The sequence below is a fragment of the Schistocerca gregaria genome, chromosome 2 (genome assembly GCF_023897955.1).
Source record: "Schistocerca gregaria isolate iqSchGreg1 chromosome 2, iqSchGreg1.2, whole genome shotgun sequence".
Lineage (NCBI taxonomy): Eukaryota > Metazoa > Arthropoda > Insecta > Orthoptera > Acrididae > Schistocerca > Schistocerca gregaria.
The window spans coordinates 179,342,072-179,366,657 of NC_064921.1; the positions used below are offsets into that span (position 1 = coordinate 179,342,072).

Sequence of the window (24,586 nt, forward strand, 5' to 3'; positions counted from 1 at the left end):
TCCTGCTCCCTCTCTCTCTCTATCCGAACCCTCCTGCCGCCCCCCCCCCCTCTTCCCTCTCTCTGTTCATCCCCTCCTGTCTCCATCACAGTCTTCAGATGGAGGTGCCCACCCATCTGGACGTGTAGCACCTGCAAAACAAGTCGATAAAACAGGCCAGTACTATTTAATTCGACTACATTCCATTATCCTCGTTTTGCTTTTGTTGATGTCATCTAATATCCTCCTTTCAAGACACTATCCATTGCGTTCAACTGCTCTTCCTAGTCCTTTGCTGTCTCTGACAGAATTACAATGTCATCGGTGAACCTCAAAGTTTTTATTTCTTCTCCATGGATTTTAATACCTACTCCTAATTTTTCTTTCGTTTCCTTCACTGCTTGCTCAATATACAGATTGAACAACATCAGGGAGAGGCTACAACCCTGTCTCACTCGACTATTATAACTGCCATCTGGTTTCTGTACAAATTGTAAATAGCCTTTTGCTCCCTGTATTTTACCCCTGCCACCTTCAAAATTTGAAAGAGAGTATTCCAGTTAACATTGTCAAAAGCTTTCTCTTACTCTACAAATGCTAGAAACGTAGGTTTGCCTTTCCTTAATCTTTCTTCTAAGATAAGTCATAAAGTCAGTATTGCCTTATGTGTTCCAATATTTCTATGGAAACCAAACTGATCTTTCCTGAGGTCGGCTTCTATCGGTTTTTTCATTTGTCTGTAAAGAATTCACATTAGTATTTTGCAGCTGTGACTTATTAATGTGATAGTTCAGTAATTTTCACATCTGTTAACACCTGATTTCTTTGGGATTGTAATTATTATGTTCTTCTTGAAGTCTGAGGGTATTTCACTTCTCTCATACATCTTGCTCACCAGATGGTAGAGTTCTGTTAGGCCTGGCTCTCCCAAGGCTGTCAGTAGTTCTAATGGAATGTTGTCTACTCCCGGGGCCATGTTTAGACTCAGGTCTTTCAGAGCTTTTTCAAACTCTTCACGCGGTATCGTATCTCCCATTTCATCTTCATCTACATCCTCTTCCATTTCCATAATACTGTCCTCAAGTACATCGCGCTTATATAGACCCTTTATATACTCCTTACATCTTTCTGCTTTCCCTTCTTTGCTTAGAATTGGGTTTACATCCGAGCTCTTAATGTTCATACAAGTGGTTCTCTTTTCTCCAAAGGTCTCTTTAATTTTCCTGTAGGCAGTATCGATCTTACCCCTAGTGATATGTGCCTCTACATCCTTACATTTGTCCTCTAGCCATCCCCGCTTAGCCATTTTTCACTTCCTGTCGATCTCATTTTTGAGACGTTTGTATTCCTTTTTGCCTGTGCATTTACTGCATTTTTATATTTTTTCCTTTCATCAATTATATTCAGTATTTGTTCTGCTACCCAAGGATTTCTACTAGCCCTCGTCTTTTTACCTACTTGATCGTCTGCTGCCTTCACTACTTCATCCCTCAGAGCTACCCATTCTTCTTCTATTGTATTTCTTTCCCTCATTCCTGTCAATTGTTCCCTTATGCTCTCCCTGAAACTCTGTACAACCTCTGGCTTAGTCAGTTTATCCAGGTCCCATCTCCTTAAATTAGCACTTTTTTGTAGTTTCTTCAGTTTTAATCTACAACTCATAACCAATAGATTGTGGTCAGAGTCCACGTCTGCCCCTGGAAATGTCTTACAATTTAAAACTTGGTTCCTAAATCTCTGTCTTCCCATTATATAATCTATTTGATACGTTTTATTATCTCCAGGATTCTTCCATTAGCTATGATTAAGCTATGCTCTGTGCAAAATTCTACGAGATGGCTTCCTCTTTCATTTCTTTCCCCCAATCCATATTCACCTACTATGTTCCCTTTTCTCCCTTTTCCTACTCTCGAATTCCAGTCTCCCATGACTATTAAATTTTTGTCACCCTTCACTATCTGAATAATTTGTTTTATTTCTTCATACATTTCTTCAATTTCTTCGTCATCTGCAGAGCTAGTTAGCATATAAACTTGTACTACTGTAGTAGGTGTGGGCTTCGTATCTATCTTGGCCACAATAATGCGTTCATTATGCTGTTTGTAGTAGCTTACCTGCGCTTCTATTTTTTTTAAATTCATTTTTATACCTACTCCTGCATTACCCCTATTTGATTTTGTATTTATAACCTTGTATTCACGTGACCAACAGTCTTGTTCCGCCTGCCACCGAACTTCACTAATTCCCACTGTATCTAAATTTAACCTATCCATTTCCCCTTTTTAAATTTTCTAACCTACCTGCCCAATTAAGGGAATTGACATTCCACGCTTCTTTCTCCTGATAACAACGTCCTCTTGATTAGTCCTAGCCCGGAGATCCAAATGGGGGACTATTTTACCTACTGAATATTTGACCAAAGAGGACACCATCATCATTTCAACATACAGTAAAGCTGCATGCCCTTGGGAAAAATTTTGGCTGTAGTTTCCCCTTGCTTTCAGCCATTTGCGGTATCAGCACAGCAAAGCCGTTTTCGTTAGTGTTACAAGACCAGATCAGTCAATCACCCAGGCTGTTGCCCCTGCAACTACTGAAAAGAATGCTGCTCCTCTTCAGGAACCACACATTTGTCTGGCCTTTCAACATATACCCCTTCGTTGTGGTTGCACCTACGGTACGGCCGTCTGTATCGCTGAGGCACGCAAGCCTCCCTACCAATGGCAAAGGTCCATGGTTAATGCGGCGGGGAGGAGGGGGGGAATGAAACCATAGAGAGAGAAAATTGTAGGGGAGGAAAGAGACTGAAATATGCACATCAAATAATCGACAATGTTGGGTGTAACTGCTCCTCTGAGATGAAGAAATTGCCAAAGGAGAGGAAATTGTATTGGCCAGTCACAAGATTGAAAAAGGGGAGCAATAAAGAAAATAAAATTAAGAAAATGCAAGAAGCCATCCTCTCTTTTATTTAATAATTTATTTTATTACTTTTATTCAGTATTTAATATCTGTATTTCTTTAATTTTTCAGATGTTTTTCCTCAGTTAACCTACATGTCTTTTCTGTTATGTTATTTATGTTGTATGAAGCACGTGCACAACTGCATATTATATAGACAGACACTGTTGCTTACCTACAACTGCACAGCAGTTGTTCTCCAGGAATATCTCTGAGGGTTGAGTGGGGATGCGCTGTAGAGGGCTGAGGTGAATCTGTCTCCACAGATTGTTGGTTGCGGATGCGACGTCGAGGACTATCAGTGGCTGCCAAAGAGAATATCTATGTTATACATCTCAGTGAGTTACTTCAGCTGACTTCCTCCATGTTTATCAACTCATGCTTTGTTCCATTAGCATTAGTTAGGTAATCCAGCAATTTTTAACAGGTCCTTAATTTCGGGTTTCTCAGAGATCTACACTTTTTGATGATCAGTTTGGATTTTGGTAAAACAGGGGAACCATAGGAGCAAAGTTAGTGCTAAAATTTGCTGTAGAGCAATGATTGGAATGGAATCTAATTACATACAAAGCTTTCACAGACAGAAAAACCTTCAATAATGACAAATGTTACAAAATGTTTGAAGTCTGGAAAAAATCAGGAATAGACTCTAAAGGCTGAAGTATAATATGAAACATTTACAAAAATGAGATAGCTGTCATTGATGGAGGGATAAACCATGAATAAGTGCAGATACAAAATAGTGACAATCAAAGATGTCTATTATCACCCATTGTGTTTAAGCACATTATAGGAGAAGCATTTTAAAGGGACAGTGAAGGCTTACAGGCAGGTATATTAATGCACAATCAAAGAATAGATATGATAAGATATGCCCATGACATAGCTGTCTTACCTGAAAATGTAGAAGATCTTGAAACCATTTTTATTAAACAGAGGGAAGAATGTAACACGAAAATAAATAATCCCTAAACAAAGGAAGGATTGACGCAGCATATAGGAAAGTCAAAATAACCTTTGGTGAAATTAAATGCAAGGGTGGTAACATTAAGAGTGCAATGGGAACTCCACTGTTAAATGCAAAGGAGAGGACAGATAGGTGGAAAGAGGCCTCTATGAGGGAAAAGATTTGTCTGATATGATAGAAGAAGAAACAGAAGTCAATTTAGAGGAGATAAGTGATCCAGTATTAGAATCACAATTTAAGAGAGCTTTGGAGGTCTTCAGATTAAATAAGGCAGAAGGGATAGAATATATTCCATCAGACTTTCTAAAATCATTGGGGGAAGTGATATGTGTGTCTGGCGACATACCATCCGACTTTTGGAAAAATATCGTCCACACAAGTCCAAGGCTGCAAAAGCTGACAAGTGTGAGAATTATCATACAATAAGCTTAACAGCTCATGCATCAAAGTTGATTACAAGAATAATATACAGAAGAATGGAAAAGAAAATTGAGAGCACGTTAGATGATGATCAGTTTGGCTTTAGGAAAGGTGAAGGCACCAGAGAGGCAATTCTGACATTGACGGTAATAATGGAAGCAAGACTAAAGAAAAACCAAGACACATTCATATGATTTGTTAACTCAGAGAAAGCTTTTGACAATGTAAAGTAGTGCAAGATTTTCAAAATTCTGAGAAAAATAGGGGTAAGTTGTAGGGAGGAATGGGGTAAAAGAGCCAATAGGGAATAATAGTAGTGGATGACCAAGATCAAAGTGCTTGGATTAAAAAGGGTGTAAGACAAAGACATAGCCTTTCACCCCTGCTGTTCATTCTGTTCATGAAACAAGCAATGATGGAAATAAAAGAAATGTTCAGGAGTGGAATTAAAATTCAAGGTGAAAGTACGTCAATGATATGATTTGCTGATGACATTGCTATCCTGAGTGAAACTAAAGAAGTATTACATGATCTTCTGAATGGAATAAACAGCCTAAGGGGTACACAATATTGAATGAGAGTAAATCAAAGAAAGATGAAAGTAATGAGACGTAGCAGAAATGAGAACAGTGAGAAACTTAACATCAGGATTGATGGTCTTGAAGCAGATGCAGTTAAGGGATTCTACTACCTAGGCAGCAAAATAACCAATGACAGACAGAGCAACGAAGCCATCAAAAGTAGAATAGCACTGGTGAGAAGGACATTCATGGCCAAGAGAAGTCTTCTAGTACCAAACATATGCCTTACTTTGAGGAAGAAATTTCTGAGAATGTATGTTTGTTATCTGTTAAGACATCAGGGAGTGACTTTCACAGTACTAGAGGGAGCTGCTGATAGCAAAAACTAGAGGAAGACAGAGACTGGAATACCTTCAGCAAATAATAGCACATGTATGTTGCAAGTGCTACTCTGAAATGAAGAGATTGGCACAGGAGAGGAATTCATGGTGGGCCGCATTTTACATAGATAATGAGCAAGTTGACTTGTTCATTTATTTAGTAAGTAATAGCAATAGGAATGGATGGAACAAATCAGAGGTTAGAACTAGAATTGCTTCAGCAAAAACTACCTTTAACTACAATGGGAAGACCTGATCTTTAAAAAGCATCAGTCTTGAAATTAGGAAAAGGTTTCTCACAGCCTGTGTTTGAAATGTGGCTTGTTGTGGTTGAGAAACATCAACTCTTGGTTCTGATGTAGAGAAGAAATGTAATTCTTTTGAGATGTGAAGTTACATGTGCAGGCTCTAAATAAAGTGGACAGACATGGCTACACATAGACTATGTCTGACCTAAGCACTGGGTGTGAATGCAGTGCTTCAGTCTACATTCTGAAGTCCTTTATGTAGTTGAACGTTTGCTTTTGGCATTATTTTATCCAGATATGACCAGTAGGTGGCAACACGTCATAGTGTCACATATTGGCCAACCACTAGATTGAAGTATACTCTGAGGCTGGTCACCTGGATACTTCTGTGTGTATATTGAACTTGTATAACACTTCCTTGAAGCACATTTAGACTCTATGGCTTTCTTAAGCTGTTCCTACTTTGGCTGTGTAGTGGATGGGGAAATTGGTGCCCATTTGCACCATTATTAAGCTGTTAATAATGTCCCTTAGGAAAATAATACTTAAGAGTAGAAAGAAAATTAAATCATGCTGTTCATTCAGCCATGGAATCTCACACACCATATGAAAGGGAGGGGAAGAACCTTTGACTTTAACTAAAAGGTAGGAGCAAACTTCCAGGACACATTCCTTGCTCATACAAACAGGAAATATGTTACAGAGGCATGGACCAGAAATGTCTTATTTCCATGTTATAAGTCATTTTCTACAACTCTTCATAGTTCATTAACCATGGGAAAGACACAAGAAAATAATGTACATAACATAATTTTTTTGTGTGTGAAATGTCCAAAATGTCCCCTGCTAGCACTGATAGATGCATCAACTTGCCATTTTGTTGAATTCCAGATGCCCTGATTTATTCCTGGAGAACTGCGTATGGTTTTGTATCCTTCCACAACCTGGACATCAAGACACACTGTATCATTCACTGAAGTTCAATATGCAAGAGCTTTCAAATGTCCCAAAAAATAAAGGTCTTGTGTGTTTACTTCTGAAGAATGTGGATGCCTCTTCTTATCTATCAGCTAATGCATCTACCACTTGCAAGACTCGTACTTTGATGAAATGAGTTGAATGTCAGCATTAGCTTCAGTGAAATGAAACACAAAACTCTAGCAGTAATGTAAGAATGAAAACTTAACCAGATGAAGCCAAGCATTTTACGTGTGTAAAAAGGAGTTTCATGTGATATGACGGAATTGAAATTCAAATTGATTTTTCCGCTTGCAGACAGTTGTGAAGTTTTATAAGGCATCAGATGGACAACAAGGAAAGCAGTGTGGTCAGCATATTACAGGAGGTATGTGGGAGGGAAGGGTATAGGATCATCAACTGCGTATATCAGATAAAAGGGTTGGTGACCGGAGAGATCCCTGGGACAGGCCTGCTGTTAAGCAAAAAATGTAGGAAGTGGTGTTTTTTATTGTTACACAGCCTGAACAGTTAGTGAGAGAAAATTTAATTTGGCAGAAGTCAGTACACTGGGTGAAAAGTTAGTCACCTTCAGGAAAGATCACATTAATACTATGTAAAACTGCCTGTGGCCTTGATAACGGCCTCAATTTAGTGAGGAAGTATTCAAAAGTTTCTTCAGGTATGCTATATACAGGTGAAGCCACTCATTGATAATATGATCCTATAGAAAGACACTATGTGATCAAAAGTATTCGGACACTCCCCAAAATATCTGTTTTTCATATTAGGTGCATTGTGCTGCCACCTGCTGCCAGGTACTCCATATTAATGACCTCAGTAGTCACTAGACATTGTGAGAGAGCAGAATGGGGCACTCTACGGAACTCATGTACTTCAAACATGGTCAGGTTATTCGGTGTCACTTGTGTCGTGCATCTGTATGTGAGATTTCCACACTGCTAAACATCCCTAGGGCCACTGTTTCTGATGTGATGTTGTTGTTGTTGTGGTCTTCAGTCCTGAGACTGGTTTGATGCAGCTCTCCATGCTACTCTATCCTGTGCAAGCTTCTTCATCTCCCAGTACCTACTGCAACCTACATCCTCCTGAATCTGCTTAGTGTATTCACCTCTTGGTCTCCCTCTGCAATTTTTACCCTCCACGCTTCCCTCCAATGCTAAATTTGTGATCCCTAGATGCCTCAAAACATGTCCTACCAACTGGTCCCTTCTTTTTGTCAAGTTGTGCCACAAACTCCTCTTCTCCCCAATTCTATTCAGTACCTCCTTGTTAGTTATGTGATCTACCCATCTAATCTTCAGCATTCTTCTGTAGCACCACATTTCGAAAGCTTCTATTCTCTTCTTGTCCAAACTAATTATCATCCATCTTTCACTTCCATACATAGCTACACTCCATACAAATACTTTCAGAAACAGACTTCATGACCCCTAAATCTATACTTGATGTTAACAAATTTCTCTTCTTCAGAAACGCTTTCCTTGCCATTGCCAATCTCCATTTTATATCCTCTCTACTTCGACCCTCATCAGTTATTTTGCTCCCTAAATAGCAAAACTCCTTTACTACTTTAAGTGTCTCATTTCCTAATCTAATTCCCTCAGCATCACTCGATTTAATTTGACTACATTCCATTACCCTCGTTTTGCTTTTGTTGATGTTCATCTTATACCTTCCTTTCAAGACACTGTCCATTCCATTCAACTGCTCTTCCAAGTCCTTTGCTGTCTCTGACAGAATTACAATGTCATCGTCGAAATTCAAAGTTTTTATTTCCTCTCCATAAATTTTAATACCTACTCCAAATTTTTATTTTGTTTCCTTTACTGCTTGCTCAATATACAGATTGAATAATATCGGGGAAAGGCTACAACCCTGTCTCACTCAACTCTTATAACTCTTATAATTTTTCTTTCGTTTCTTTCACTGCTTGCTCAATATACAGATTGAATAACATCAGGGAGAGGCTACAACCCTGTCTCACTCGACTCTTATAACTGCCATCTGGTTTCTGTACAAATTGTAAATAGCCTTTTGCTCCCTGTATTTTACCCCTGCCATCTTCAAAATTTGAAAGAGAGTATTCCAGTTAACATTGTCAAAAGCTTTCTCTAACTCTACAAATGCTAGAAACGTAGGCTTGCCTTTCCTTAATCTTTCTTCCAAGATAAGTCATAAGGTCAGTGTTGCCTTATGTGTTCTAATATTTCTATGGAATCCAAACTGATCTTTCCCGAGGTCGGCTTCTATCAGTTTTTTCATTTGTCTGTAAAGAATTCACGTTAGTATTTTCCAGCTGTGACTTATTAAACTGATAGTTTGGTAATTTTCACGTCTGTCAATACCTGCTTTCTTTGGGATTGAAATTATTATATTCTTCTTGAAGTCTGAGGGTATTTCGCCTGTCTCATACATCTTGCTCACCAGATGGTAGAGTATTGTCATGACTGGCTCTCCCAAGGCTGTCAGTAGTTCTAATGGAATGTTGTCTGCTCCTGGGGCCTTGTTTAGACTCAGGTTTTTTAGTGCTCTGTCAAACTCTTCACACAATATCTTATCTCCCATTAAGTCTTCATATACATCCTCTTCTATTTCCATAATATTGTCCTCAAGTACATCACCCTTGTATAAACCCTCTATATACTCCTTCCACCTTTCTGCTTTGCTTAGAACTGGATTTCCATCTGAGCTCTTGATGTTCATACAAGTAGTTCTCTTCTCTACAAAGGTCTCTTTAATTTTCCTGTAGGCAGTATCTATCTTACCCCTAGTGAGATAAGCCTCTACATCTTTACATTTGTCCTCTAGCCATCCCTACTTTGCCATTTTTCACTTCCTGTTGATCTCATTTTTGAGACGTCTGTATTCCTTTTTGCCTGCTTCATTTACTGCATTTTTATATTTTCTCCTTTCATCAATTAAATTCAATATTTCTTCTGTTACCCAAGGTTTTCTACTAGCCCTCGTCTTTTTACCTACTTGATCGTCTGCTGCCTTCACTACTTCATCCCTCAGAGCTACCCATTCTTCTTCTATTGTATTTCTTTCCCTCATTCCTGTCAATTGTTCCCTTATGCTCTCCCTGAAACTCTGTACAACCTCTGGCTTAGTCAGTTTATCCAGGTCCCATCTCCTTAAATTAGCACCTTTTTGTAGTTTCTTCAGTTTTAATCTACAGCTCATAACCAATAAATTGTGGTCAGAGTCCACATCTGCTCCTGGAAATGTCTTACAATTTAAAACCTGGTTCCTAAATCTCTGTCTTCCCATTATATAATCTATTTGATACGTTTTATTATCTCCAGGATTCTTCCATTAGCTATGATTAAGCTATGCTCTGTGCAAAATTCTATGAGACGGCTTCCTCTTTCATTTCTTTCCCCCAATCCATATTCACCTACTATGTTTCCTTTTCTCCCTTTTCCTACTCTCGAATTCCAGTCACCCATGACTATTAAATTTTCGTCGCCCTTCACTACCTGAAAAATTTCTTTTATCTCATCATAAATTTCATCAATTTCTTCATCATCTGCAGAGCTAGTTGGCATTCTGATGTTATAGTGAAATGGAAATGTGAAGGGACACATACAGCACAAAAGCATGCAGGCCTACCTCGTCTGTTGACTGTCAGAGACCACTGACAGTTGAAGAGGGTCATAACATGTAATAGGCAGACATCTATCCAGACCATTGCACAGTAATTCCAAACTGCAAGTACTATGGCAGTTAGGTGGGAGGTGAGAAAACTTTGATTTCACAGTTGATTGGCTGCTCATAAGCAACACATTACACCAGTAAATGCCAAACGATGCCTCGCTTGGTGTAAGGAGCATAAACATTGGACGACTGAACAGTGCAAAAACACTGTGTGGAGTGACGAATCATGGTACATGATGTAGCAATCTGATGGCAGGGTGTGGGAATGGTGAATGCCGAGTGAACATCATCTGCCAGAGTGTGTAGTGTCGACACCAGAATTTGGATGCAGTGGTGTTACAGTGTGGTCAGGTTTCTCATGGAGGGGGCTTGCACCCCTTGTTGTTTTGAGTGGCAGTATCACAGCACAGGCCTACATTGATGTTTTAATCCCCTTCTCGCTTCCCACAGTTGAAGAACAATCTGAGGATGACAATAGCATCTTGCAACATGATCAAACACCTGTTCATTATTCTTGGCCTGTGGTGGAGTGGTTACATGACAATAACATCTCTGTAATGGACTGGCCTGCCCACAATCCTGACCTGAAACCTATAGAACACCTTTGGGATATTTTGGAACATTGACTTCGTGCCAGGCCTCACTGACTGATATCGATATCACTCCTCAGTGCAGCTCTCTGTGAGGAATGGGCTGTCATTCACCAAGAAACCTTCCAGCACCTGATTGAATGTATGCCTGCGAGAGTGGAAGCTGTCATCAAGGCTAAGGGTGGACCATTACCATACTGAATTCCAGCTTTACCGATGAGGGTGCCATGAACATGTAAGTCATTTTCAGCCACGTGTCTGGTACTTTTGATCACATAGTGTATGAGACTGTGAGGATGCTGAATGCTACATTTCATCTGCTGTTTTAAATGATCCCAGACATTTTTATGGGATTAAGGTCAGGTGATATAGAGTATCAGTTCCTGAGTTGATATGTCCAATGTGTGCAGTTCCCGTCACAGTGTTTGCTGATCAACTAGATGAGATGGACCTTCATATGCTAATAGCAGAAATTCCTGTTAGGTTTCGAATGGATTAGCACTGCCAAGACACGACATGTGTCTCTGTGTCAGTCAGAATCTTTTTACGGCCATTGTTACTACAGCATGTTACATGGCTGTGAGTGGTACACCATTTCTTGAAGAGACAGAGTCTGTGTTGATACACCAACAAATTAGACCGCTTCATTCATGGTGTGATTATTGGGATGTACAAACATTGTAGCTTCTTTCTGCCATTCTGTCACATCAGTGCACTGGCTGATTTTCCTTGTATACATTTTGGTACTCACCAGGTGCTGACCGCAGCATGGCCCTCCTCCTGGAAGCCAGCGAGCCCTGTGCAGCCTGCTGGAAGGCAGCAGTGATGTCTGCAGCCTGGTCAGTGACACACACGTGCACGCCCTCACCCTTGCCACAGCGGGAGCCACCCTCGAACACGAATCGGCCCTCCACCACACCATACCGCCTGTACACAACACACAATACACACACACATGCAGACCGATCATATTGACATCCAGAGAACAATGGCCAAAAGGTCGAACCTACAGTACATCCCCAGTGATTTTCAAATACTCATTTCTGCAAAGTAGTACAGGATTCATCCAGATTCATCCAGCTTCACAAGACAATATGTTCTACATAAGTGAAGGTAGAAACTAGGGGTAAATTTTAACTTACATAAATGACTACAGAGTTTAACTAGGCACCAGGTGTAAGCTGACAGTTCACATGGTTGCTAGAAGGTCACTCCATGGTGCAGCTAGCTTGAACACTTGGTTACTGGAATTGTGTACTTTAATCTGTTAGAGATCAAGCTTTTTCCATATTTGTTTGAACATATCAAAAATTAAAACTGCAGATTAAAATTGAAGAAACAGCAAAAAGACGGGAGATGGCACCTGGATAAACTGAAAGAACCAGAGGTTGTAGAGGGTTTCAGAGTAAGCATTAGGGAACGACTGAGAAGAACAGAGGAAAGGAATACGATAGAAGAAGAATGGGTACCTTTGAGAGATGAAATAGTGAAGTCAGCAAAAGATCAAGTAGGTAAAAAGACAAGAGATGGTGGAAATTCTTGGATATCACAATAGATATTGATTTTAATTGATGAAAGCAGAAAACATAAAAATGCAATAAATGAAACAGGATAAAGAGAATACAAATGTCCAAAAAATGAGATCAAGAGGAAGTGCAAAATGGCTAAGCAGGAATGGCTAGAGGATGAACGTAAGGATGTAGAAGCATATATCACTAGGGGTAAGATAAATATTGTCTACAGGAAAATTAAAGAGACCTTTGGAGAAAAGAGAACCATCTGTATGAATATCAAGAACTCAGATGGAAAACCAGTCCTAAGCAAACAAGGGAAAGCAGAAAGGTGGAAGCAGTATATAGAGCGGCTATACGAGGGAGATGTACTTGCAGGCAATGTTATGGAAATAGAAGAGGATGCAGAGGAAGATGAGAAGAGAGATATGATAATGCGTGAATAATCTGATAAAGCACTAAAAGACAAATCAAAACAAGCCCCCGGGAATAGCCAATATACCATCAGAGCTACTGATAGCCTTGGGAGAGCCAGCCATGACAATACTCTTCCATCTGGTGAGTAAGATGTATGAAACAAGTGGAATACCTACAGACTTTAAGAAAAATATAATAGTTCGAATTCCAAAGAAAGGACGTGCTGACAGGTGTGAAAATTACTGAACTATCAGTTTAATAAGTCACAGCTGCAAAATACTAACATGAATCCTTTACAGAAGAATGGAAAATCTGGTAGAAGCCAACCTTGGGGAAGATCAATTTGGATTTTGGAGAAATGTAGGAACATGCAAGGTTATACTGACCCTACATTTATGGCATTTATACACTTAAAGAAAGTTTTGACAGTGTTGACTGGAATACTCTCTTTCAAATTCTAATTGTGGTAGTGGTAAAATACAGCGAACAAAAGGCTATTTACAATTTGTACAGAAACCAGATGGCAGTTATAAGAGCAGAGAGGCACACAAGGCAAGCAGTGGTTGACAAGGGAGTGAGACAGGGTCGTAGCCTATCCGCGAAATTATTCAATCTGTATATTGAGCAAGCAGTAAAGAAAACAAAAGAAAAATTTGGAGTGGGAATTAAAATCAATAGCATTTATAAAAACTTTGAAGTTTGCCAATGACATTTTAATTCTGTCAGAGACAGCAAAGGACTTCAAAGAGCAGTTGAATGGAATGGACAGTATCTTGAAAGAAGTATAAAAGATGAACATCAACAAAAGTACAATGATGATAATAGAATGAAGTCAAATTAAATCTGGTGTTGCTGAGGGAATTAGATTAGGAAATTTGACACATAAAGAAGTACATGAGTTTTGCTGTTTGGGAAGCAAAATAACTAATGATGTTTGATGTAGGGAGGATATAAAATGTTGACTGGCAATGGCAAGAAAAGCATTTCTGAAGGAGAGGAATTTGTTAACATCAAGTGTAGATTTAAGGGTCAGGAAATCCTTTCTGAAAGTATTTGTATGGAGTGTAGCCACATATGGAAGTGAACCATGGATGATAAACAGTTTAGTTAAGAAGAGAGTAGAAGCTTTTGAAATGTGGTGCTACAGAAGAATGCTGAAGATCAGATAGGTGGATCACATACCTAATGTGGAGGTGCTGAATAGAAGTGGGAAGAAGAGAAATTTATGGTACAACCTGACTAAAAGAATGGATCAGTAGATGGGAAACATTCTGAAACATCAAGGGATCACCAATTTAGTACTGGAGTGAAGTGTCGGGGGTAAAAATCAGTGAGGGAGACCAGGAGATGAATACTGTAAGTGGACTCAGAGGGATGTAGGTTGAAGTACTTTCTCAGATATGAAGAGGCTTGCACAGGATAGAGTAGCATGGAGAACTGTATCAAACCAGTCTTTGGACTGAAGACCACAACAACAACAACAAAAACAAAAATTAATTTTTGAACATGACAGAACACCACCACTCTGGTTCTTATATTTACGAGTGTTTCTTAACATTGATATGCCTTAACAATGGATTGACCATATCGGGTATTCGGATTTCACATTACATCAGTGGCTTCAAGGTTGCCTGATCTCTCTGTACATGATTTTTTTACTGCTAGAGGTTTGTAAAATACTCTATCTGCATGCAGCTCACCTCCCAACAACTTTTGGTGAAATGTGATGCAATATAGCAATAGCAATGAATGCAGGAACTCGAGACATACTTGAGAAAGTACTAGATGAGTGTGACCATTGTGTGGACATTTCTTGTAGACTGCCCATTCGACATTCATAAAGGTAAATGAAAACTTTGATTCTAAATGTAATTATAAAGCAGTGTGTGTGATGAACATCACAAATATTACACAGCTGTTACACATCAGCTGCAGCTGCCACAGACATTTCTGTAAAGTGCTTGTAAGATAACATCACAATAGCAAAATAGTTATGTGTATAACTGATTACAAAAGTTTATTTTTTTAGGTCTAAATTGTAGAGCATATTTATGTTTGTGTAGTGCACGGAGAAATGATGATGCCTTCTTCTGCATGCATGTTACCTTACTAAATTAGATGGTTATTATGAAAATAATAAAAAAACTGTTTATTTCTTTGTGTAAATTAAAATTTACCCCAAGTTTCTAACATACCTGTCCACCTCTGTAGCAGAGGGGTCAGCACAAATGACTGCTGTACGGAGGACCCAGGTTCAGTTTCTGGTACTTCCAGGGAAGTTTCCTTGCTGGGAGCTACTTAACTGAGTGGTACTGGCTCCAGGTCATCAGAAGTGTCAACAGCTAGGAGAGTGATGTGGTGATCCCACATCTCTCAATAGTGCATACAATGATGCCACAGGCAGAGTGTTACACGGCAGTCAGTCAGTACTAATAGGCCTGCCAAGGTCTGTAGATGAGTTTATGCTTACTTTATTCAAGGATATAGTCTTATGGAACTGGACGAATCCCTTGTGACCCCTACACATTTAAGTACCAGATGTCACTGCCAGGGTCTGTGAGATGCATTTATCTGGCATTTTGGTAAATATATGTTCATTGTGTCATTCACACATGCCCAGTCATGACAGAAAGCATCAGTTTATTTCCAATTACAAACGAAATGATTTTTAAATTGAAATTTTACCTGCCCATATCATAGTGCATTCCCAAATTAATCTAGCATGATATTTGTGTTAGTGATTCCACATTAAGGGATACAAAAATGATTGATTTATGCTTATTGAGCTGATGGAATAGTAAAGGAGGTAACTGGAAGAAAAACTGGGATAGAAGCTACATGGGATTACAGGTAGGGGTAGGTACTGGTTGAGGTAACTGCATCACGATAAGATAGTATTAATGACCTTGCTCATGTTAAACTGTGAGATGAGGCTGATGGGGCAGTAGGAATTGGTTTCAGAAGGGGACTTCTTGGGTTTTATGACAAATAGGATTCTGGAGGTTTTCCACAGTTCAGGTTAATGAACTGTGCAGAGAATAGTATCGTAAAGAGTTGCAAGCATTGCTAGGAAGGAGAGGGGCCATTCTTTTAGTTGTCTATAGGTAACATGGTCATGATGAGGAACAGTGTTGTGTTTCTTTTGGAGAACTTTTTAATGTCACGTGCTGTGATTTATATGCTCAGTTCTGTCGGTGCTATGTTGTCCAAGTACTGGAAACTAGGAGCAGTGGGTGAGGCAGTGATATCTGTATGTTTATGGGCTGTAGGGGATTAGGAGTAGCCAAAATAAGGGTCATTAGCAATTGTGAAAATATCAGACAGATAGGATGCAAAATGAATAGCTTTATCAGGTTATCAGGTACTGGATGGTTATTGTGGAGGAGAGCATAGTAAGGCGCAAATTTGTTGTCAGTGAGCCAGTGTAAAGGTTTCCAGTACTTGGAGGAGTTATAAAGAATGTTGAGTTAAGTATGGTGGATGTTTAGTGTCTCGCCTGGCATTTATCATCATTTAGTAGATTTTTAATTTGCTCCGAATTTGTTATTGGTGATATTTAGGACTGATAAAATTGATGAGATTCCTGGAGGAGGAATAGAGCTCAGGGAGGGTGTGTGAGATGATTACAATGGATAGGTTTGGTTGGGATATTGAAGGATATGGCACCTAACAAAATCTGGTGTAGAAAGGAAGGAACAAGAGACACATCATAAGGGTACTGGAAGGTTATTGGGTGGCTTCCAATATGGGTACTGATTTGATTTACATCCTGTAGCATTTCAGTAGTGTGGAAGCAATCTTTGACAACTTCAGGATGCAGGTTGGAATAGGGAGTGCAGGTTTGTGGTACTGTGTTGCAGGGGTTAGTCAGAAGAATTGGTGGATGATCACTTCTGGATGGATGGATAATAATATGCCAAAGAAGGTGTGGAGTTTTGAGGTGTGTGTGTGTGTGTGTGTGTGTGTGTGTGTGTGTGTGCGTGTGTGTGTGTGTGTGTGCGTGTGTGATGTGGAAGGGTCACACTGTATCACTTTAGAAGGTATTAAATACATGCCGGCACTGGAGTTCATCTTAGGAAAACTGTTTCAGATGTTGAAATCAGTATCAATAAGATAGGTGAAGAAGATTTTATCTATATAAGAGAGGAAGTCATACAAAATAAAATGATTACATTGAATCTACATAGCAGCACAGGTGAAGGTTTTGAAGAAGAGGGTGAGACTGAGATGTTGAGTTCAGATGCTCTACAGGGGTCATGCGTGAACAAACATGTTCTTATGGTGGCCAGTAGCAAATCTGCCTCAGGCAATGGTAAATGAGTTACCACATGATGTAGGGTATGTTGGGTGGTTTGGAGTTGGGGTTGGGTTGATTTGGTGAGGAGACCAGGCTACGAGGTCATTGGTATCATTGGATTAGGAAAGGGTGGGGAAGGAAGTTGGCCATGCCCTTTCAAAGAAACCATCCTAGCATTTGCTTGAAGTGCTTTAGGGAAATCATGGAAAAACTAAATCAGGATGGCCAGATGCGAGATTGAACCGTCGTTGTCCTGAATGCGAGTCCAGTGTGCTACCCACTGCACCACCTCGCTCAGTAATGGAGGTTTGGATGATGTGATAAGGATAGAGGATGGTTTCATTTAGGGTGTTCATAAATAATCATTTGTTTTTTGGAAGAGAATGGATATTGTAGAATAATATGCTGTACTACAGTTAAACCATTACGTTTAGACTAGAATGTTTGGTAGGTTAAATTATATTGTAATAGATTGTGGGAGTAGTTGGCTTGGACATGTAGGCATGACATGGATCAGGCTGCAAGGGAAATTTGTTGAAAAGGATTGATAATTTGTATAATTTGAAGGTGGTGTAGTGGAAGGTTGGCAAAGAAAATTTTTAGGATGGATGGGTTATCAGTGAGGCGAATGGGTGCCGTTGGTGGAATAAGAGTGATGGGATTGGTAGAAGATGTTGCATATGGGAGGGGGCACAAGATTGGGGCACTGTTTTAGGAAGCACTGGCTTTACAGTGAAGACAGGTGGATGGATTTTTACAATGGGTGGTGAGGCGATCGTTACACAGTAGGCACTTTTGGTAAAAGAGGACTGGGGTTGAGACTGTGAGGGTTCAACTTTAAGATGATGATGGTGAATCATGGTTAGGGGAATTTGATTAGAACCAAATCTTTTTTGGAGGATTATTTGTTTTACAGTGGGATTTAGGATGTATCTTCTTTATTTTGAGGGTTAAAGGCTGTGGAAATGGACCGCTGCTACAAGTTAATGGAATATTCTAGGTTTATGAAGAAAGAAAACTGAGGAACTAAATGAGGTTGAAAGTATGGATCCAGGTGTGGTTGCACTCATCAAAAGGAAGAAGAAGGGAACAGGAGAAGAAGTACTAAATATTAAGACACAAAGGAATTACAGACATTAGCTGCCAGTGAGGAGCTAGTGCAGTGGCAAGGACGGTCAACGATCTCTGCAGTGTAGATGCACACCAGGCTCAAACTCTTGCGAGAATCATGATAATGGCTAGGGGCACTACATTCATAGTGTGTGGATAGTTGATAATTTGCATCTGATGAGAAGTGTGCTAGGGTAGTCCATGCAGGTGTGATGACCACTGCATCTGGATGGCACAGTCATCAGCACATCTGCCTAGTAAGCAGGAGACCCAGGTTCGAATCCCGGCCTGGCACAAATTTTCAACATTCTCCACTGATTCAAATCAATGCCAATTCACAGCCAATGTCTGTAATTCCTTTGTGTCTTAATTCATAGTGGCTGCTGGGTCAAAATGTGTGTGTACTCAACAACTGCAACCATTTTTAGAATGGTTGAAATAAACTTTGTAGAGCAAAAAGTGGGGTCGCAATACAGATTAAATTAAAATGAGCGAAGCAAGTGACAGAGGTAGAAGATACAATTCACTGCTTTTTCAACCTTGATCTCATCACTTATGGACAAAGAATTACTATAGGAGAGAGGTAGGAAGTAAATGTCAATCAACTTTGTAACAACGAGGATATTTTTGTAATGAACTTGAGGATATCTTGGTAAAAATACCCACCCATGAGTAATAGTACTTGGAAATTTGAACTGTAGGATTGGCTGCAAAGAGACAAATGTGGTAGGACATTATAAAGAGGAAGTAGTAAATAACAGTGGTCACAGCTAATACCAATATGTCAGGAATATGAATATGTTGTTGCAAATACCTTATTTCAACACAAGAAAATACCTATGTACACTTCAGAGCAACAGCATGTGATATTAGATCTGTCACTGAATTGATGATAGCTGCAGAAACAGGAAATTCAGGGTGAGAGATATTAAGAGTATTTGCACAGCCTGTATGTGCAAGTAACCATCTTATGGTAATAGGGAAAATTGTGTACACCCACAACATAATGAGATCTACTGATAAACACAGAAATGAAACATATTGCTTGAACCCACATTTAAAAGAGACCTGGTGATATGATATGGTATTAAGATGTTATACCAAAATAAGGCGAAGAACAAGCTATTTCCTGATAGGATGCATGTGACAGAACAGTTAAATAATTACTTTAAGAAAACTGTCTCCCAGATGCACAAAGAAGCTATGAGGATTGAGGCAAGGTACCAGTATGTGGAAAAAACGCAGTGAGGGTTTAGAACATTGGATTATGGAGAATAAAAAAGCCTACATCAAAGTGTTATTGGATAATACTGTGCAATGTAGAAAAGAATATGTTGTTTTAAGAAATAAGGTCAAAGTGATGGTCGAAGAAGAGAAAAAACACAACTGGAGAAATGTATGAACACAAACGAATACTAACATTGACTAAAACATATCCAGTGAGATGTGGAAGACTATAAAGTACATGAGAACTAGTATAAGAGACAGGGGTACAATACAGGTAATACCACCAGATCAATGAATAACACATTACATTGGACTGATACAAGAATACACACGGCAGTATGTGACAGAGGAGGTGGTTTTAAAATGAGAGAAGAAAGAGAAATAAATAACAACAGAGGATATGAAGCAAGTGCTAAAGAGGACAAAAAGTAATGAGGCTTCTTCTCCTTGAAATGTTAGAATGGGGCTTTTGAAATATGGAGGTAACAATATAATGTCGTGTGGCTAGGGCCTCCCATCGGGTAGACAGTTCAAATTATGGAGGTGAAAAAACAGAATACTTGTATGTAATTTTTAACAAAATAGAAGAAGAGGAAGGAGGTATATATCTAGAGACTGGAAAACATCTGTTATCAGTACCATGTATAAAAAAGAAGTCTTGTTCAAATTACAGGGGATTAGTGTGATGCCTTCAGGAGCTAAACTTTTCTCTAGCATGCTCAAGCAAAAGATTGAAGAGAGTATGGCAAATGTTTCAGGGGAACAAATGCACATGACTTTTGTGGACTTGGAAAAGCATATGGCAGTATTCCAAAATCTGAGATTGCATCTGCCATGAAGAGACTAAAAGTATGGGATAAATGGATTAGTACATTTATTAGGATGCATAAAGAGAGAGAGAGAGAGAAGCAAAAGTAAAGATGGGAAACAGAATAACAGAAAGCTTTGAAACCACCAAAGACCTTATGCAAGTTTGCAGCCTATACCTGTTACTCTATAAAATCTACATAGACCAAGTGCTGGAGACATGTTCAGGAATGGGTATGCTATTAGGACAGAACAGAAAGCATTCACAACCTTTTGCTGATGACCATACAATTTTCGCAAACAGTAAACAAGACATGAAACACGTGCTGGATAAATTGCAGAAGGAATGCAAAAGATGGGGTCTAAAAAGGAATTTAGAAATAACAGAGTACATTTGTATTGGTAAACAAGAAATGTATTTAGTACTCAAACATGAAAAACTAAAAAATTGTGAAAATTTTTAATATTTAGTTTCTATAACAGCCAAGTGATGGCATCTGTGACAAATATATTGAGACCAAACTAGCAATGGGTAAAGAAGTGATATAGTCCCTACATGGACTTATTTGGAACAATAGTATTAGTCAACCGACCAAACACAGGATATTCCATAGAATTATTGAGAGTATAATTACTTAAGGTGAAGAAATGTGCCCACTTATGAATAAAAGAAGAGACAAGATAAAGATAGTGAAATTAGATTGTTTGAGAAGATACCTGAAGGTCACTCATGAAGATACGATAAAAAAAAGAAAAAGAAAAGTGGAACTGATTCACTCCATAATGAGCAGATTGTAAAGTACAAGTCTTCAGTAACTGAGGAAAAGTCTTCCATAGGCTGAGCTTGTAGAAAGAATTAACAATAACGGGTGGCCCAGGAAGATGTTATTGTGGAACCCAAGAAGAACTAAAACGGTACAGCCTCCTTTGTCTTGGGAGTTATATATTGATTGTGCAGTAGATGAAAGAGGGTTAAAATTTGATTTGAATAATGAAGACTAAGGAGAAAATGAATAACCTTTAGGTGGAAAAATCAAAGATGAAGAAGATGAAGAAGAAGAAGAAGAAGAAGAAGAAGATTTGGGGTCCAAGTATTTTGGTGCAGGATAGGACGAATGTAAGAGAGTCAGGAGAATGTAAAGTGATATCTGTATTTGGTTTCGGAGGCTTATTGGTGACAGTAGGATTGAAGGGTTGCTATCGGATGGGAGGAGGCAGGATATGCTGGTGTTGTAGGTTATCTGAAAATGGTGAAAGTCCCTTGGGATGGCTTATCGATGGATTGTGCAACTACTTTTACTACGGTTGATCTTCAGGTTGTTACTCTTGCTGGAGCAGTTATGAGGACATTTCAGCAGAAGGAAATGTTGGCAGGGAAAGATATGAAAGGTGTAGGGAAGTATTTGGAGAGGAGCTTTAGGAAGAGTAACTAAGATATACGGTGACTGACAAGAAGAAGTGCTATATGTTGTGACAGTGGGAGCAAAAGAAGGGGATGTGTAAATAAAAGGTGTAGTTGGGACTACCATCTGAGTTTGAGACTGCTGCAATAGATGCCCTGCCGCTGCGGATGGGGACAAAAGTAGCTCAGCCCAAACTATCAATATGTGCTATATGAGATTCTAATCCATGGATCTATGGTGACATTTACTTGTATATTTGTTTCATTGTGGCTCCATACTGGTTTTATTTTGAATACTGATTGACCATCAAAAACATATACATCACAGAGAATTAGTTTTTGGATTACATTAAGGACTTTAAATGTAATGGAGTGGCAGATAAGGGTAAATGCTAAAAAATTGTTTTTTTTTCCTTTTTTTACCTTCATTTTCATGCAATGTACTGTGTGGCAATAAGCAAAGCTGAAAAACATGCAGTTCAGTGGTGCTTGGACAAACTATTGAATCTCTAGTGATGTCAGACACAAAGCAGCGTAAACATCATACAAATAATTCCTGTAAAAAGTAGTATTCACGTGCAGACATTTTAAAGACATTCTTTTTCTTTTGATTGCCACATTCAAGTAAGTTGTTGTCTGGCTACAGAATAATTTGTGCAGTACTCATTTTGTTTGTTTCCAGATGGTAAGCTGAGTCTTCATTATTTCTGTGTTTGCATTTAGCAAGAATATTATTTACATATTGGTACATGTAATTTTTGTTGTTGTTACAGTTTTTACTCTCTACCCCACTGAGCCGAGTGGATGGATTGAGAACTGGCCCATTAAAGAGCGGTGGTTCTCTTCAGCCAAACTCACAACAGACTAGGAGTGGTGCAGGGGGCATCTCAACTGGGAATATTTGGGAGGAGACTTCCAGTTCCGACATTCACCTGATAACCAAGGGAAACCTCCCGAAAACATCTGTTGGAAAAGGGGTCTGGGACTATTTTAATTTATTTCTGGGGCAATGTTATCAATGTAACAAGTGAAAATTAAAACTGTGAGTGAGTGACTTAGTGCATATATAAAAGATAAAAAGATAAAGAGGAGATAATACAACTGCAAAAGTCAATCAAGTTTGTAGATATGCAACTGTGAGAGTCAGTCAGGTCAGTAGATAGTTAGTTTGAATCAAGGAATGTGATGGCTGTGTGTGTACCTGAGCTGGCTGATGTCCCAGAAGCCAAGCAGCCTGGGAGGCACACCCGAAGTAAGGCAGAAGCGCCTCTCCTGTACGTGGAGGCGTGCCGGGCCCATACAGATCTTGGCGCGTGGTGGCGCAGATGTCACCTGCACCAGGAACTGCTGGCCTGTAACAAGGACACAAACACTCACGCACTCCTACTTCACTGATAAATACCTAAGTAGAACTCATCAAGGGGGAGGGGATGGCAGCTACACCCCCTTCTCCTTCCACAAAACAATTCTTCACCACACAGACAGACATATCAATGTAGTGTCAGTTTGAAGCAATGCAGAACATGTAGTGGACAATGACAAGTAGGAAGTGTACCCAGGGTATTTCTTGTGAAATCTCAAAACAGTGTTGCCTTTCTGTGTGAATCTAATTGGAGTTATTCCTCCCCTTCACCTGACCACCCCCTTCCCCTTCAGTTGAGACCTTGGGTAGGCTCTTGGAGCAAAGTGACATACAGGTTATTAATTACAACTTGAGTGCAGTAATGTGATCTGTGTAAGTAGTACTTGTGAATTGTTTTTGCTTTGATGATTCTGAAATATGTTGTGTGACGTGTCCCATCTATCTTGATGACCCCAAATAACTTTTTGTCCATGACCAAAATAAAAAAGTTTATGACAGCAGTAAGTATTTTTTAAACATCAGCTTTTTTTTATTTGGTGATCCACTCCATCTTTTCGAGATCTGTGCAAAAACGTGTTGCAGTGTATTATTCAGATAAACATAACATCACTGAAAACAGTTCACAAAGCTGAGTTTGACTCTCTGGTAGCAGCACTCGGTGGAGGTACCCAGGGTAATGTAAAATGAAGGTGAAGTTGAACATACTGTTTATGACAGCTGGCCGGTGTGGCCGTGCGGTTCTTGGCGCTTCAGTCTGGAACCGCTTGACCGCTACGGTCGCAGGTTCGAATCCTGCCCTGAGCATGGATGTGTATGATGTCCTTAGTTTAGTTAGGTTTAATTAGTTCTAAGTTCTAGGCGACTGATGACCTCAGAAGTTAAGTCACATAGTGCTCAGAGCCATTTGAACAATGTGTTTACGACATTGTTCGTAAACTCTGCATTTTCAGAGAAATGCTGTGCTGTCATTACATGTGTCTGCATGATTTCATTAGCTGCCGTAGCCAGTCAGATAATATGTCTCTTCTGATTTCCTTTTGCTGCTGATATCTGAAAGCTAAGATCTTGTGATATTACTATCAAATACCGCTAAGCAATTTCTTTTCATTTTGCTGCCGCCGTTTCGTGCTTATTTTATTGAGAGTACTAGATACGTGAGCTTGGGAGGAATGATTTGCGTATGTCTAGCTGCAAAGGTGTATTCACGATTTGGTCTTAGGTTCCTCTTCGTCGGAAGAAGACAGGCAGTGAATCTCATTAGGAGAGGCGAGAATCCCCAGGGAGATGTGCAGTCTTCATGGGAGAGGGGCTGTGGCCAGCTTCGTGTTTTCTGGGCAGACCCAGCACCTGTCCATACTGAGGACAGAGGCAGCTGTGCTACCACTGACGCCACAAGAGAATATATGGGCAAGAAAGTTTTGCCTTTTCTGCACAAACTCAAAGGAAGAGAGTCAGCCAGCCGCGATGACTGAGCGGTTCTAGGTGCTCAGTCCGGAACCGTGCGACTGCTACGGTTGCAGGTTCGAATCCTGCCTCGGGCATGGATGTGTGTGATATCCTTAGGTTAGTTAGGTTTAAGTAGTTCTAAGTTCTAGGGGACTGATGACCGCAGGAGTTCAGTCCCATAGTGCTCAGAGTCATTTGAACCATTTTTGAAGAGACTCCGCGACACAGCCTGGCCAGTGTTTATCTAATCGAATGTGTTGCCCTACCATCACGATTGGCGCTAAGAAGCCGACCAATCAAGA

The 24,586-nt window shown here is 39.6% G+C and overlaps 1 protein-coding gene across 3 annotated transcripts in view; it reads right to left on the bottom strand.

Annotated features, from left to right (window-relative positions):
• LOC126336640 (uncharacterized) overlaps nucleotides 1–24,586 on the bottom strand; it is a 1,144,005-nt gene that overhangs the window by 45,755 nt on the left and 1,073,664 nt on the right. For all 3 annotated transcript variants that reach the window (XM_050000560.1, XM_050000559.1, XM_050000561.1), the window contains exons 5-7: nucleotides 22,677–22,827; nucleotides 11,456–11,631; nucleotides 3,116–3,245 (exon numbers count right to left, since the gene is read on the bottom strand). In XM_050000560.1, coding sequence (XP_049856517.1) covers nucleotides 3,116–3,245; nucleotides 11,456–11,631; nucleotides 22,677–22,827 — 457 coding nt within the window. The remainder of the gene's footprint in view (nucleotides 1–3,115; nucleotides 3,246–11,455; nucleotides 11,632–22,676; nucleotides 22,828–24,586) is intronic.